The sequence below is a fragment of the Sipha flava genome, unplaced genomic scaffold (genome assembly GCF_003268045.1).
Source record: "Sipha flava isolate LNK unplaced genomic scaffold, YSA_version1 130_pilon_pilon, whole genome shotgun sequence".
NCBI classification, from domain to species: Eukaryota; Metazoa; Arthropoda; class Insecta; order Hemiptera; family Aphididae; genus Sipha; species Sipha flava.
In genome coordinates, this window is record NW_020271756.1 from 95,152 (window position 1) to 112,092 (window position 16,941).

The 16,941-nt window shown below is 32.1% G+C and overlaps 2 protein-coding genes across 2 annotated transcripts in view; one reads left to right on the forward strand and one right to left on the reverse strand.

Annotated features, from left to right (window-relative positions):
* The window catches only part of LOC112694483 (transcriptional coactivator YAP1), a 58,028-nt gene extending 44,680 nt beyond the window's left edge, over positions 1–13,348 (forward strand). The window contains exons 2-7 of the mRNA XM_025569953.1: positions 6,367–6,545; positions 7,727–7,852; positions 8,329–8,513; positions 9,788–9,983; positions 11,604–11,701; positions 12,198–13,348. Coding sequence (XP_025425738.1) covers positions 6,367–6,545; positions 7,727–7,852; positions 8,329–8,513; positions 9,788–9,983; positions 11,604–11,701; positions 12,198–12,290 — 877 coding nt within the window. The 3' untranslated portion in view covers positions 12,291–13,348. The remainder of the gene's footprint in view (positions 1–6,366; positions 6,546–7,726; positions 7,853–8,328; positions 8,514–9,787; positions 9,984–11,603; positions 11,702–12,197) is intronic.
* A 2,081-nt stretch (positions 13,349–15,429) lies between these two features.
* Positions 15,430–16,941, reverse strand: part of LOC112694578 (TAR DNA-binding protein 43-like) — a 6,384-nt gene continuing 4,872 nt past the window's right edge. Inside the window, exon 5 of the mRNA XM_025570094.1 lies at positions 15,430–16,264. Within this exon, the coding sequence (XP_025425879.1) occupies positions 15,638–16,264 (627 nt within the window). The 3' untranslated portion in view covers positions 15,430–15,637. The remainder of the gene's footprint in view (positions 16,265–16,941) is intronic.

The following is a 16,941-nucleotide window of genomic DNA, read 5'->3' on the forward strand; positions in this document are numbered from 1 at the left end:
TGTGTGTGTGTGTGTGTGTGTGTGTGTGTGTGTGTGTGTGTCCATGTATGTGTGTACGTCGACGATTGCACGAGCATGAAAATCGCGTAGACGCCGACGACGGCCAGCACTCGGGAGGCGATTTTTTTTATTTTTTTTTATCTATCTCCGAAGGAAATGCCTACTCGAATAACGGATTATAATAATAAAATATAAAACCATAAACTACGTTATTATTAATACTCTCTTGAGCTCGCGAGCGTATCGTTTTATTTTTTTTTTCTCCCTATTATAATTATTACGATTATTATTAATATTATTAGCTATTACGACTCCGCAACGATAAAGCTTTTTACGATTTTTGTGGGCAACGGCAATCAGCGGCGCACGGTGGCGGGGGCAGATGAGATAAGGTCCTCGCGCGCGTCCAAGGTCGGCCGCTTATCAAACCACTCGCACGCCGAACAATAAGATGCCATTTTAATTTATCGTCACATTGTGTACTATTATTATTATTATTATTATTATTACGTGTGCGCGCGCGTGTACGTGTGTATGTCGTTTTGTGTTGTCGTGTTTGTGTAGAGAAAATAAAAACAACTGATTAAACGGAGCGCACACGAGTGTTATTTATATTCGCGTCGCCCAAAGACCGTGGGAACGGCAAGACGAGACGACGGCGGTAGAAACGCCGCCGCCTCACGACGTGCGACGCAATAGAAGAAGACCCGTGCGAGTGAGCGAGTGGCGACCCGGAGAATATTGACGGGGGGGGGGGGAGCGATCGACGGGTATATGCGTATGTGTGTGTGTGTGTGTGTTTGCGCGCGCGTGAGAGAAGTTTCGGTTCGAGTCGTCTCAATAGGGCCCGATTGTTGGTTGCGACGATATTTACGAGCTCGAAATGTTGACCGCGTCAGCGCAAACGCCTGTCATTGATAACCTCGCGTGACAGTATGTGTGTGTGTGTGTGTGTGTTTTGAGTGAGTATGTGAGTTCGTAGGGACGTGATGTTTTTTTTTTTTTACCGAATCGTTTCGGTGTCAAAATGTGATTTTACTGTAACGACACGTTCAACACGCTGACCATCGTCGCTATCAGTATCGTAGAGGACATTGTCCCAGCACTGTCCGATCGGTGCTTCCAGTAAGAGTACCAGGGGCTGACTGGCCACGGGTGCAAAGGATCGATCGCCTCTCGAGCCCTCTATAGTGTCATATTAATAAAAATGTTATATATAGTTACTTGTATACGAAATTTAATATTAAAATATTATTGTTCAACACCATGCATTTACTAAAAGTACAACAAAGATGAATTCAGCGCTATTAACTAAAAATATTTACTAATTGAAATGTGATAATAATAGGTCCGCCCCTAATGAGTACCATTATCGCCCTGTACCGCCGAAACAATGAAAAAATTGATCATTTATATCTTGGAAAACAATAACAATTGAATCAAGGGGATTGGACGTTGTGATACGTCGTCTCCGTCTACTTCGCACGCATATGATATAGATTAATTTAATACGTGATGTGTGAGAATTTAAAAAAAACGAGTTTGAATTCGCTTTTCCAGATCGATTAAGCATACTCTCTTTTTATATTTCAATTAAATGCTTTGGGGTAGTTATGGGTAGTATGGAAAATGAAAACAATTCGTACTCGTATAGACTAATCGGTATGTTAGTTGGACTAGAATAACATCAACATTTCAGGTTAGGGTCCGTTTACACAGTTAAACTTTGCAAATTAATTTTAGGTATTTTTGTGCAGTTCGTTTGCGCAATTGAACTGAGTAAAATATTTAGGTTTACAAATTCAATTATTTACTCGAATTTGTGTTCACTCAAAATTTGCTTTTGTAGCAGAATTACAATCCATTTCTCCGAATAGGAGCTCTCAAGAAGTAAATAAAAAAAAACACAAATAATATTAAAAATACAACAAATTATATGCACGCGTATTCCGAATCCAACAGCAAAATAATAATTATGAAACAGAAGAAACGTCAAAAACCTTTATTTTTTGCGCACGTGCGTGTCGCGTAATAATGATAAATATTGCTACGAATGCCTAGTAAGAGAAGTCTGTAGATACGCTGACTAAAGTAGTACCTCTCGTTATAATAATAATAACTATGGTAATATAATTAGTAAATGAATAATAAGAATTTAATATTGAACGAATAAAGACATTTTCGAAGAAATTATAGAAAACATAGTGAAACTATTTAAATACCATTAATTCACATTTAAACATTAATTAAACAATCATTTTAATTAGTGTTCGTTTTAAGCGTCGAAAAATCAGATATTTGTAGATATTTTAATAGAATAATAATGATTTAGGGTGTAGTTCTGCACGTTTAACATTTATATCGTAAATCGTACAAAAGTTATGAAAATTCGAAATAGTGCGAGAAAAGGCGATTTATTTGTACTCCACGATTTACTCAGCCCCATAATTTGTCTCGAAGGCGTATATTTACTTCGACGAAAAGGTCTTTTTAACTGTAAGAAACCCATCGGTTGTGCCGAATATTTTTATATATCGATTCCGCCGAAAATGTATATACATCTAAGATCACTATATACCCATTGTATTATATATACTATGTATAATATATATATACCATATCTGGCACGACGGTACAGTGGCACGAAGCTAAGTAAGAAAAAAACATATACATTTTATAGAATAAATAAATAATAATAATATATATAATAATCAACAACAATTGTAGTTGGATTGAAATGTTTTGAGTATGTTTTTAGAATACATCTAAATGCGGTTTCTTCTTCGTATGTGCTTTTTTCTGGCAATAAGAAATAGGATAATGGAACATAATGTTCATTTTTAAAAATATGAACCGTAAACAGTTGATAGAAATATTTTGGGCAACTATAAAATGTACCGCCATCTACAAATATTTTGTCACTAGTGCATAGCAATTTTAAATTAGAATTTGTAGAGTAGAATAAAATACTGTTTACTGTGTCAGTATTTAGTAGAAAATCTGCTGGAAACAATATTATGTATTTACAAAATCCGAAAATATTTTAATATTATAATGTATATGTTATATTATCATATACATATATAAATCTTCGGCGGAATCGATAAACTCTTTTGTCTCGTATGATACATCGTCTCATTGTGAGGGTTCCGAAAATCTGTAAAATATCGCTCGTGACGTTTCAAAAAAATCAAATTAAATAACGCGTATTTGATCAGATACAGACGCATTATTATTATGGCTGATCATGGTTGCGACGGCGGGTTATAGCCCAAAGTTTAGCAGTAGTGCACGCGTTGTTTCTTCGTTTTGCGATATTTGTGTTTTGCCGCCCCTCCCACGCCGTTAGTAAATCAAATCGTAAATAAAAAAAAAAATATTAAGAAAACAGTAATAATAATAAAGAAAAAATTGAAATATGCGCGTAGAATAAAATAATATAAACAGTCTCTGTCTGTGCGCTGAACATTTATTCGGAACGAGGCAACACGCGTCCGTTCCGATTCGTGCTGGGCCGTGTGGGCGTCGCTTTTGAGCAATTAGACGTTTCGGCGGTATTTAATATCGAAAACACATAATTCATGTGCACGAGGACGTACAGCGTGCGTATATAATGTACTGCTGTTGTGCACCGTTGCAGCTGACACTTCACGTCTGCATCTATCGTATAATGCATCACGCGGGAAACGATCTTTCGGACGATGCGACTGTTCAGATTGCCCACGTTATTTTTAGTAATATTATATTGTGTTACCATAAGCGGAAATTTGGTGAAATTAGTGGGGAGGCTCAGCATTATTTGATTATTACACCTATAGGTACCCCTGTACGCAATTATTTATTTCAACAAGGCAATTTACAAAGTTTGACAATTTAACATACTCAACAATTTAACCAAAAAAACAATTAGGTGCGTTATCTTAAACATTTTTGGAGTAGGTATTCTAAATAGAAATTATTAATTAATTAAATTAAACAACCAATGCGGGTATAATTACATATTATTAATATTACATTAATTACGATCATTCCAAGTCATGATAGTAAATATGTAAAATCTCACGAATTTTATTTAATTTTTATCTCAGAATATTTTTTTTTAATTCAATATTATTAATGCATTTTACAATTATAATAATTATTGTATTTTTAGTCACTTAACAATTTTTAAGGCTAGGGGGGCTAAGACCTGTACTTTACATTTCTGGGAGGCTCAGTCCCCTCAAGCCCCCCCCAATTTCTGCCTATGTGTGTTACATTTAGTTTATGTTATAGTTGACGCCTGAGATGCTAATAATAATAAATCGTTCGATGTAAAAATGAATGATATTGTTTTGCTCCGGCGTGCTATAGTTTAAAAGTTTTCGTACCCAAATGATCTTTCTTATCTATCTATCTGTCTATATATATATAAGGGATGGGTCTTATCACTCATCGAGAGTAGGGCTAATAGAGGTTCAAGAATTTAGTTAGTCGTTTCTTAAATCTATATAAAATTTTAAATTACAGAATATGTTTTCAAGTCCCTCATATGTAAACCATTTTTTTCACAATAATGACAAATTTTAAATATTTACATTATTGGTATCAATTTTAATCTGAAATCGTTTTAAAAATATAGGTAACACATATGATTAACAACAATAATGAGCTATTTATTTTTAAAAAAAATGTTTAAAATAGGTACCATAATCATCAATGACGATTGACGATATTTTATAATAATTATTAATATATCAATATATCATAATACTTGGCTTTGTAAAATAGTTAGCTTAGTCCCACAGAGGGGGCTGATGCCCCCTTAGCCACCCCCTTAAACCCACTCCTGATATATATATATATATATGCTGTGCGTGTGTATTGTGAAAATTCGAACCACCACTTAGTCCATCGTTATTCGTTCAATCAAAGAGATCAAAGTTCTAAAACGTATAAATTATTCTCGTGATAAAAATATGTTATTGTCACTCTATATGTTTATAATTCTTATAAACGTTAACTCATTATTAACTTGTTGCTTGGGCGCATGCACGAGAATCTGTTCCATATGTTTGTGTTCACACGTGTGTATAGTCATGAGTTGGATTTTTTATAGGAATATTATGTAATTCTAAATTTCCAAAATAAAAACGCTTAAGACAGAAAATTAAAGACGAAAATTGTTTTCGTCAACTCGCGTAATTTTACTCGCCTGTGGAAATGTTAATATTATGTTAGAATATTATGTGGAAAAAATCGTGATGGGTTAGGGGGTTAAAAAAGTTAACAATTAACTTGCTGAGAAACAAGATTTACAGCGGTTAATAGTAATCAATATGACTAGAAAAAAATTTGTTATATTTTGTTATGTTTTACTATCTACTTGTTTTATTACTAACATGTATTAACTACTATTTGTATCCAACTAATAGGATTTATTTATTTTTTTGTTATAAATTAATATAATTACATGCGATGTTAAACTATTCGTTTTTAGTGTACTAGTATTTTCTTTTTCTTTTATATGTATAAGTGTAGAGTACGGTTTTATTATTACGAATTGTATTGAAAGCATTTTTACCGCTCATAGTATGTATTCCTAGAGTATGTACGTTCCATAAGACTGTTTTTTATTTTACTGAGACGACAATAGTTGTTTCAATTTTACCAAAAATATAAGGTGCCCAGGGCAATTGTTTAGCTTGTTTCATCGGAATAACAATATCACGTGTAGCACGTATTAACCAAATAATATTATATCCGCCGAAATTATGCCAATATTTATGTATCATATTATATTGTGTTAATAAAGTACTTTTTATACTATATTATATATAATATCTGCGACGTATTACATTGCTATTATTATCACCCATTATAGTATTATAGCGTATTATCGCCGTAACGCTCTCTTCAGTGTACACGTCCGTCTGTGCCCATCCACCACCGACGCTGGTGCACAGTCTTATTGGTAGACTGGTGTGTGTAAAAATGTTCGTGTGATTTTTTTTTTCCTGTTGTCAATAAAGAAAATCCCAAACGTGTGTATACTTAAAACGTCATTTATACGTATAGGTACCCCGCGGGAGGCGATTCGGATATACCTACCTAGTAATAATAATAATAATATTATTACTATTATTATTATGTGTGAAATACCGTTTTTCAAGACGGTATACGTACACGTTCAACATCTCGGAAACCCACCACCCGCGGTCAACGCACCAAACTATAATAATAATAATAATAATAATATAATATAATGTACATAATACGTATATTTTTTTCGGGCGTGCGGTACGAAAATGTCTATAAATTTCAATTGTGTGTGATGATCGTTTGTGTTATTTTTTTTATTTATTTATTTTTTCCTTTCTTTCGCAGTCACCTCACCAGAACGACTCAGTGGGAAGACCCGCGAAAGAGCTTGGCCGCTCAGGCGGCGAACCAACACCAGCGCAGTGCCGAACAATTGTTGAGCCCCGGTAACGACAGCGGATCGAGTACCAATGCCACCAGCACACCTACAAACTCGCCACCACACATTCATTCGACCCTCCAAGGCAAGTGGATCTTATTTATTAATTTTTTTCCCCATTCATCTATTCCGAAGTAATATAATACCGTTCTCGTGAATATACGCGGGGCGCTGCGTATACGTGTGCGTTGCGATATCATTTGGATCGGACGCGGTCGTGAATCAGTCACGTATTCCAGGTAACATAGGCGTGCGCGCGGAGATGGCAGGGTGGGCTCTTGTTGCCCGAAAACTATTTGGACGGATTTGAAATGTCTCGACCGATCCCTAGTTGGGTCACCGTATAATAATGCTCAGCGTAGAATAAGTTCGTGTGTGTTGAAGATGCTATTGAGAATGTCCGAGAAAAATAGAAAAAAAAAATGTTGCCATTAGACGGGGGAAAATGTAAAAAACGATATCGGGAACTCATTGAGTATAGAATTTTTCGGGGGGATACTGAAAAAATGATCCATGCATACTTAAGAAAGAAGAATGGGCTGTCATTGATTTTTACTGCACGTTACCTGAAATTCTGCACTATAGGTGCACTATAGGTACACTATACATTTTTTAGGCAACCCACGATTCTAAACAAAAATTTAAAGCTTGACACCGAGGTGCGGCTTATAGTTTTTTATAGCTTTTTGGTTTAGTCAATAAATAACGAATAACTCTATTGATAAAAAAAAAATTATTGTTTAAAAGTGAGATCGTTATATACAAAAGCAATCAATTTTATATTTATTATTTCAAACTTTTAATAAATTCTTCATAAAATACAAATTATTGAACCTAGTCTGTTTATTTTTTAACATTAACTTGAATTTTTTGAATGGAGTTAATGAAAAATTTGGACTTGCATTCAATTTAAAATTATCATATCAGATATTAAAATAATCTGTTCAAATACTTTGATCTGAATTCTGAGTCTTTGATCTTGTTTTGTAAGATACTGTAGTAACCAGAAGGGGTATTTTAGTTTAGATTTACTGCTGAAAAGTTTGATTGTGAGGAAAAAATTTTAAACAGATATTCTATCATATTGTTTTCCTTGGAGTCTACTTAAGTATTTAAACTTTAAACGTTAATGAAGATAGGATTTTTATACGCGATAACTCAGAATAACTAGTAACGTGAACACTTAAGAGATATAGACTGTTAAAATTAGAACTGCAGGAAATGTGTAGATTTTTGATGATTTTTGTTTTGGACTTTGTTGTATAGGAACGAACAAAAACGTGACTCTGGGCCCGTTGCCCGATGGATGGGAACAAGCCGTCACCGTGGACGGCGAGACATACTTTATAAATCACATAGCCAGGACCACATCGTGGTTCGATCCGAGAATACGTAAGTATAATAAGTATACATAGATAAATTTTTATGCATATATATATACCGTTATAAAAATATATTATAATCTATATATATGTACGTGCGACAACGTAACCGTACAAATTACAATATAATACAATATTATGAATGTATAACACTAGCTGTGTGATAATAATCAGTGGCATTACTATAAAATGAATCAGAAGGTGTGGTGCACCCATGTCGTTTTGTTAAGAATATAAGATATGAAAAAAAAATACAACAAAAATCAATTTTTCAAATAATATTAATTATTATTTATTTTATAAATACGCTTTATTAGGAATGTTAAACATTACAAATCGTATACAAAAATCCAAGTACCTTAGTTAGTAAATTAAAAAATATTACGAGTTATAGACGTGACTGTGCGCAGACATTTACGAATTTCATTATCTTAACGAATTTTGACGGAGTTACGCCACGTTAATGCGTTTTGTTTTTATCTCCAGCTGCTCATTTGCAAAGAGCGCCGACGTCGGGAGCGGTGCTACCTTCGGGCTCGGCGTCGTGGCTGCTGAACGGCGGTTCCGGGTTGTCGCAGTCGCTCCAAGTCACCCAGCAAAAGCTCAGACTTCACTCGCTGCAAATGGAGCGCGAACGTTTAAAGCTCCGCCAACAGGAAATCATCCGTCAGGTGAGTACGCACCGCACGTGTACGGGGAAATTTCATACTTATGCTTAGGCCGCCCGCATACCAAAAGAACAAAACTGCGTTAGACAGTGTTAGCCTAACACAGTTTTGTTAAAAATAGAACATAAGAAGTTACATTGCATACGTACACTGATAAGACATTGTAAAAAAAAAAAAAAAAAACGTTTTTGCTTTCAAACACAATTATTCATGACTAATACTGTGTGAGTGTACACACATTTTTCGTTAGTTACAACTAGACGAGAAAGAATTATTATTAAGAATTATTCGTGTGTATTTTGTATTTCGAATATATTTTTAATATTATTTTTTATATACTTATCACATAATGGCTTGTGTTGAGGAGATACTAATAAATTAATGGAAATAAGACCATTTATTTATGATTTTTGGAGACAAGGACCAAGTTTTTATTTAATGGATGAATCTATATTTATTTTTTTTTATGATTCTGTTCTAAATTTTATAATATGTACCACTAGCAAATCGCAACATCTTCATCAGATGACGTGATGACAACTGATTTTTGTTTTTTCTAATAGTGTTTTGTCTAGGTAGACTTTATTTGTACACTTTATAAAAACAAATTGTTTTTAGTTGTCTAACACAGTTTTGCTCTTTTGGTGTGCGATCGGCCTTAGGCACGTGTACCTCAGCACAGCTCGAACCCATATACCGTACCCACGTACGGTTGTTCTAAACCCTCGACTGTTCTCGATACGACCGCCGTTACGAGATTCGTACACTTGTCCGGTATCGAACCATCGAGTTTATCATACGAACATTGTTTTACGTTATATTTTCACTTAACTACCGTGAACCGTATTGTAATATTCATCACGTATTGCAAAATTAGCAACTGCGCAAAGAGGAAGATTATGATGTGTTACGTGAACGTTTTATTAAATGGACGTCAACATTATTCGCGATTGGGCATTAGTACCTGATCGGTATGTACGACTACACTTCTGCGAGGAGATAAGGCGATAGAACGAATGAAAATAAAAATCATCTTCCGTGTAACCGGTTAACACTAAACCCATCACTAGAATCGAATTCTTAACGGTGCCCGTTCTAAAAATAAAAATAAATCCTCAGATATACGCCTCCGCGAGGAAACAGTGTGTATTTCTCGTGTATTTATTTGCCCTGCGAACGTTGTAGAACTTACGCAACTTTTATCGTATTAATAAATACGTGTGTATGCGTGCACTTAACTGCTATGTCGTGTGTATGTTTTTTTTTCCGGTGAGCAGCAAGAGCTTATGTTGCACTCGGGCCAGACGACCAATGACCTCGACCCGTTCCTATCTTGCAGCAGCAGTAACGTCGATCATTCGCGGCAGGAATCAGCCGACAGCGGCTTGGGCCTGGGAAATAATTACTCGCTGCCGCACACTCCCGAAGACTTTTTGTCATCCAACATGGACGACAACATGGACTGTACTTCAGGTAAAAACTATAAAAAATTCGCACGTAATCGTGTGTTCCCCAACAAGTTCATCACCACCTTCAATTGATCTCGAATGAAATATGGAAAATTAAATTAGACGAAACAAAAAAAAAAAAATTCACACTTACATCCTCATCTAATTTTCATCATTAACCCCTTGCTAAATTCAAATTCTATTATGTAACTGGGAGCACCTATTGATAGACTCACGTGAAAAGATTACGTCAAAAATAAAAGAAAACAATGTTGCTCACGCCTGTACCGTCCAATTTTTAAATCTAAACTTAGCCTTAAAACAAAATACTTATACAAAAATAGCCCCGTTAAGTCATGGCATCCAAATTTAAGATTAAATCAAATCGTCTAACATTCGTATGGAAAGCGTCTTTACGATTAACTACTAGATGCTCATGGTATGTCTCAATACTTAATTTACATAATGACCTACAAATCTTTTCTCTTGAATTCTCCTAGCCAATCATTAATACTAATGATTTCACTACAAACTTACAACCACAAAAATCTCCTTATATCCAAAATGTCCTCTCTAACTATTCCAGGAAATTTAATTCGATAGCTAAAAAAATTGGCTAAAAGATGCCTAAACATAAAAAATACCAAATGAAAATATATAAATAACTTTGTAAATATATTTTAGAGGTGCTACTACTCATGAGTGTCTTCCTCCATCATATGGCCATGTATTTTTTTCTATTGAAAACAATTCAAACTTATTTATTGTGTTTGTACAAGTATAGATTATAAATATCGTGGATGAAAAATCACGTGTCGAACCCAGAGGCTAAAATATATACTTTTTCGTACCGCACACTTAAGGGTTTTGTCATGCTTCCTTTTCAAATGTTAATAGTAATGAGTAACACAGTTAAAATAGTTTGTATTTTAGATTTTGCTGATGATACACCTTGAAATTTTAAAAATATGTAAAATAATTTAATAAAAAAATGTAAAATTAAAAATAAATATCATAATATAGAGAATAGAACCACAAAACACTTCGTACAATTTCGTACTACTCTTAACATTTCATATTACACAAAGTGTGTCGTATTGCACATAATTTTAGTCCCTGGTCAACCCAATATATTATACCATCGTTACTCATGTACAACGATTAATTAATAATGTATTTGATAAATTATCCATTAAAAAATTTTTATACGGCTTACTACAAACATCGTTTAAATATACAATCTACATATTTAATATTAATATAGTATATTTAATCAATGCTACATCATATTTCATGCTGTATCTCTTAGTAATATGTTAACAAAAATACTCACATCATACCATTTATTTGTATTTCCATACTATCTCTTCACAATTACGCTTTTAAATTCCATTGTAGTACTACAACTATAAACGAATAATGTGTCTTACTGAGGATATTGTCCCTGTATACCATGGGCGTCTAAATCTCATCTGTAACAATATACATTGTACAGGTAGATTTATAGTGTAAATAGCATATAAAACAAATTACAATGTACAATTTTATTATTATTATTATTATTATTATTATTTATATTTATATGGTCACTTGACCTAACGGTATTATATTTTAATTTTATTTTTTTGCACGCGCACGAACACAGAAAGCGATAATCCAGGTCCATCGTCGGACATGTCGGTAGTCGACTCGCAGGAAATGGCCTCGTTGGATGTCACCGACGACTTAGTCCCGTCACTTCAAGTAATTATACAACAATAGTACAATAAATATAAATGAATATAATATAAATGAAACACAACGAACACCCCGTAGTACATATACTCCCCCTTTAGATTACCCATACATATTGCTCACAAGCAGTGTTAGAATCAGAAAAATAAGTCCCTATGGCTTTTATATTTATAACAACAGTACAATAGTCTATTGCGTAAAGGCTATAGGGCAAACACTGCTGTTTACTTAAATTAAAGGGAACGATTCTTCCGGTTTCAAATACTTTTAATTATATCTGCGATCGTGATGTGATCTGATACATTTATAAAAATAAGAAAATATGATTTATACGATGATTGTCTTCTCGAAAAAAAATTGAGATGCTTACAGTAAAATCATTGAAAAATACTATCCTTCCCTTACAGTGCCCCGCCATCAGTAAAAAAAAAAAAAACACAAAAATAAAAATCATGCGTTGATTAGGTATATATATTAATTTTTGTTTGTGTTTTATTTTATATAGTTAGGGGACGAATTTAGCAATGACATACTGGACGAGGTACAATCGCTGATCGATCCGAACAACAAACCCGGATCAATTTTGACTTGGCTATGAAAACATTTGTCATATATTTGTTTTTATATAAAAATAACTTTTATATATATATATATATATATATATATATGTATATATACATGTATTTGCATATGTGTATTAATTAATTTTAATTAAGAGGTTTTATTTGTACATGCCTGCGTGTGCGTGAACTCTGTGTGTGTGTGTGCGTGTTTTTAAAATCCGTTTTATCATAACCGATATGATGCGAAAAAATTATGGACAGCAGCAGCGTGCGCGCGAACGAACGGTGCAGCACTAAGGAAAAACTACCGGACGCGGTCAAAACGTCGTTGTGACACAAAACATAAAACGCGTAAAATATTATTGCTGTAAAACGTCACAGCGGACTCGTGCTTTCCCGTTCAGAGAAAAAAAAAATTATACATCCATATTTATTTCGGGTAGTGTGTCGACCGTAACGATTGCTAATACGATCATTGTACGCGAGTGAGAACGAAGATTCCGTGCCCGGGATTCGAACCACATTTTCGCCGCACACGTGCGTACGTACAGCCGCGCATGGCCACGCATTTTCGCCGCGAATCGATAGCGTTTACAGATGCGTATAAATATTATCCTCGCCCGTACAATATCGGTTATTTCAAACGTATCGTATTATATTAATCGTGTACGTACGCGTCCGGAGGCTCCTTCCACGCATGTCGACGACGATAATATACTATCTGAACGAAATCCTCCGTCCGCAGCGATCGTTTCCCGCGGTCCCCGTCACCGTCTAAGGAAACCGCGAGTGTTATACCTCTACCGCGTAATAAATTATCATGATAATCATATGTTATTAAACCGAGGGTGAATTTTCAAAAACGTCTTTAATTACAATTAATTTGTCCTCCATTTCACTGCCAAAACAGATTTTACAGGGTATGAACGATTTTTTTTTCTCGTTTACTCGCGCATATTCGAACTGTGCACCGCGACCTAATCATTGTTATTGGGTGCGCCGTTCTTTCGACAAAAACGGTTGTATCTAACCAATCGGATTTTTTCGTACTGACCGAAATACTAAGTGCCCTAAGAAATAATAAAAAAAAAAATATTTTTAACCGTCCTTTTTTAATTGTTGAATACGTTATCGTGCGAAAAACGTGAATATTTATCTTGTTGACAGTATTAAGTTTATATTATTAATTATTATGTATTTTTTTCATAATATATATATTATTAAAATATAAGAGTTGCATATGACAATCGTACTTAATTAAGCCCTCGCTACGAGCGTATTCATCCACCTGGAGTGGAGCGCTATCCGGCAGCGAGTATTACCGTTACAATATATATAGCACGCCTAAATTTGTTCGGAAAAATTTATTCTAGTGCTTGGTAGAGTTGTAAGTATAGATAAATAATGTATTACAACTAAACTGTAAATAATAATTTTAATAATAATTAAAATATAAGTAAAAAAATAAAACCATTCGAGGATCATCATAATAAGGTGACATTTTTAATATAATTTTGTATGCTTATAAATATATACATATATTATGTTATAATGTATGCAAATTTATATATTATCTATGGTATATAGTACATGTGTATGTTTGTGACATAATGTAATGTGCATACATAAGTACATAATATAAGTTATATTTGCTCAACTGTAAAGTTGGAATATTATTTTGATTATAATAAATTGTACTTCTTTTATGTATTAAGTTTAAATATATATATTTTGATAAAGTATTTCAAATAATTGTAGTAAATAAAATAGAAAATAATAAATGAGCTTATTGAAAGTATTTAGTTGATTGTAATAATTTGAATTATATCATATCGTTCTTTGAACTTTGTGAATGGATGTTTTTTTTACTAACTCTAAATGTACGTTTTAATTTAAACACATTTATAATATTAAGACTGTTTGTTCTTTTTATAAATTATATATCAATTGTATCGAATATATATTTATATGAATATATATTATTTGATGTACATTTATTAGTAGTTGTTGTAAAATTGTATGTAAATGTGAGTGCAATTCAGGTACATTTATCTATCTAAAATTTAATTAAACAAAAACCGTGATCACAAGATATTTAATAACATAATATGATATAAGAAAAACAGCAAATTTTTTTTAGCAATAATATTGATTAAAAATACTATAGTATAATAGCATCTATAATCAATAGCAATACTATTAGATTTGTTTAAAATACCTTTTATCTCAGCATTACTGTAGATGTTATATTATAATATATAATGGAGAATTATGTGCCTATTTTTGTAATGTTAAACAAATTTATAATATATTATAAATAAATGTATTTTTTTTAATCTTAATGCATTATATTATTAGCTTAGTTTGAAAAATACTATACTTTATCATATTTTCCTATTATAAAGGAACAAACTTGACAAAGTTTACCTTGACATTTTAACTTGTGATTATTTATTGTTTCAGATTTAAATACATATGAGATAACTATTCTAGAGGCTCATCCCATTCTGTTACCAGGATGTTTTTATTTATTTGACAATTTGTGTCTGTAAATTAAATAGAAATAATTAAAATAATTGGAGTATTTCTTTATTATTTTGTCTGCTAAGAATTTATCTTACTTCATAGATAATTATTCTTAACTTTTAAAGAATACAGTTAAAAATATATAAAAAAGTAATTAGGTTCAACAAATTAATTGTATTATTGGGGTCAGTTACTTAATGGGAGATAATATTATCATATTGAAATTAATGCCATGATCGTTTAATAATAAACATTAAATAAATGGAACTGTAAAATTATACACATACATACAACAGATTAATTGCATTGATTTAATAGCATACACAATATTTTAAAATCAATGCAAGTAGAAAAATGAATAAACATATGTTATGACACATTCTAGATTTTTTTTATTTTATACACAATAAAAAAAATTTCAAAAATAAAAAAAACATTCCTAAGTAATTTGTCAAAAAACATTTCTAATTATGTTGATTATATGGAATTATAATAAAATAAGAAAATATAGTGCCATTATTATCAACAAGAAACTTACGTTGGAGGATTAAAATATGAATAGATTTACATTTCTAGAGAACACATTGATTGACTTAATTGAAATAAATAATAATAATACTTAAATTATTTTATGAAAAAAATTAAAACTTTTTCACTCATAGTTAATTTATTAAGAGTTTAATACAACTGAGAATGCATACATCTAAATTTTTTGCTTTTATAATAATCACAATATGATAGAAAACGTTAAGTGATTTTAATAAACACAATGAATAAGTACTCGATAAAGTTTTTTTTAAAAAAAAAAAGTGAATAATCTTAAAACATACAAAATAAGTCAAAATTAAAATTTATACTACTCATATTTACTCATATTTCCAATTACTCCTCTTACTGTTTTTTCTACTACAGCAGCAACTAAATTTGGATCGAATTGACCAGCAACATCTTTAGATTGAGATACAGAAGATGAATCTGAATATTCATTTTTTCTCCATACTTGTCCAGAATTATAAGATCTGCTATTGTCATACGACTTTCTATCATAGCGATTTTTCCTAACACGATCTAAATAGCTGCCACAATCATAATCATCCCAACCACTATTGTTATAATAGTTATCACGACTACTATAGGAATCTCGACTTCCTCTCATACGACTACCATAGGGATTTCCATTACTGCCACTACCACCACTTCCACCACCACTACGTCCACCACGTGATCTGGGGTCTTTATCCTTAGGCATCGCAACAGATACACTGAGACGAGTATCTTTGATGGTATGATCTTGGTCAAGAGCCGTAAGTGCAGAATCAGATTGGGTAAATGACACAAAAGCAATGCCTTTAAATGGACGAGGAACAAATACTTCAACAATATCACCAAATTTTTTAAAATATTCTTCAAGATCTTCTTGAGTAATATTTTCAGTCAGTTGACCCACAAATATTTTCTTTGGTGCTTCATTTATAAATGCATCCTAGATGAAAAAAATAAAATAAATGTATTACTGTTTGAAACATTAGCACAAATTAATATTAGTAGTTCTAAATATTATATAATATTATATAAAATTATCACAAAAAAAAAAAAAAAAAAAAACAGAATATCTATCGATATTGTTTATCAGTAATTAAAAAATGTAATATTAAAAAAACAGTTCTATTAATTTATTTTTTTTATTCAAATATGTTTTGACTTTTCAGTTCAGAAAAAAGTAAATTTATAGTTAATTTTAAGGAGAAAAATTGTTTTATAATTTAAATACAAAAAAATAGATGCATACTATGAGTATAATAAATAGCAATTTAAGAAATATAGCCAATAGTATCAAATTATGTAATCAATAGTGTAAGAAACCACTAAAATTATATCTACCAGTTAATTATTTATTTATTAAATCTGCAATTTGTTATAATACACAGCATAAATTATAGATATGGTAAAAAATACTAAATATTGAGACATTTATTTATAATAAATATGTTTAAACATGAAAAGAAGTCATTGGTGATTAGTTATTTTATCCCTTATATTTTATTATTTTATATTATATTCAAATTTGAAATTAGTCTCATATACAAAATAAGAAATAGAATCACTTACACAAACACACACACACACACACACACACACACACACACACACACACACACA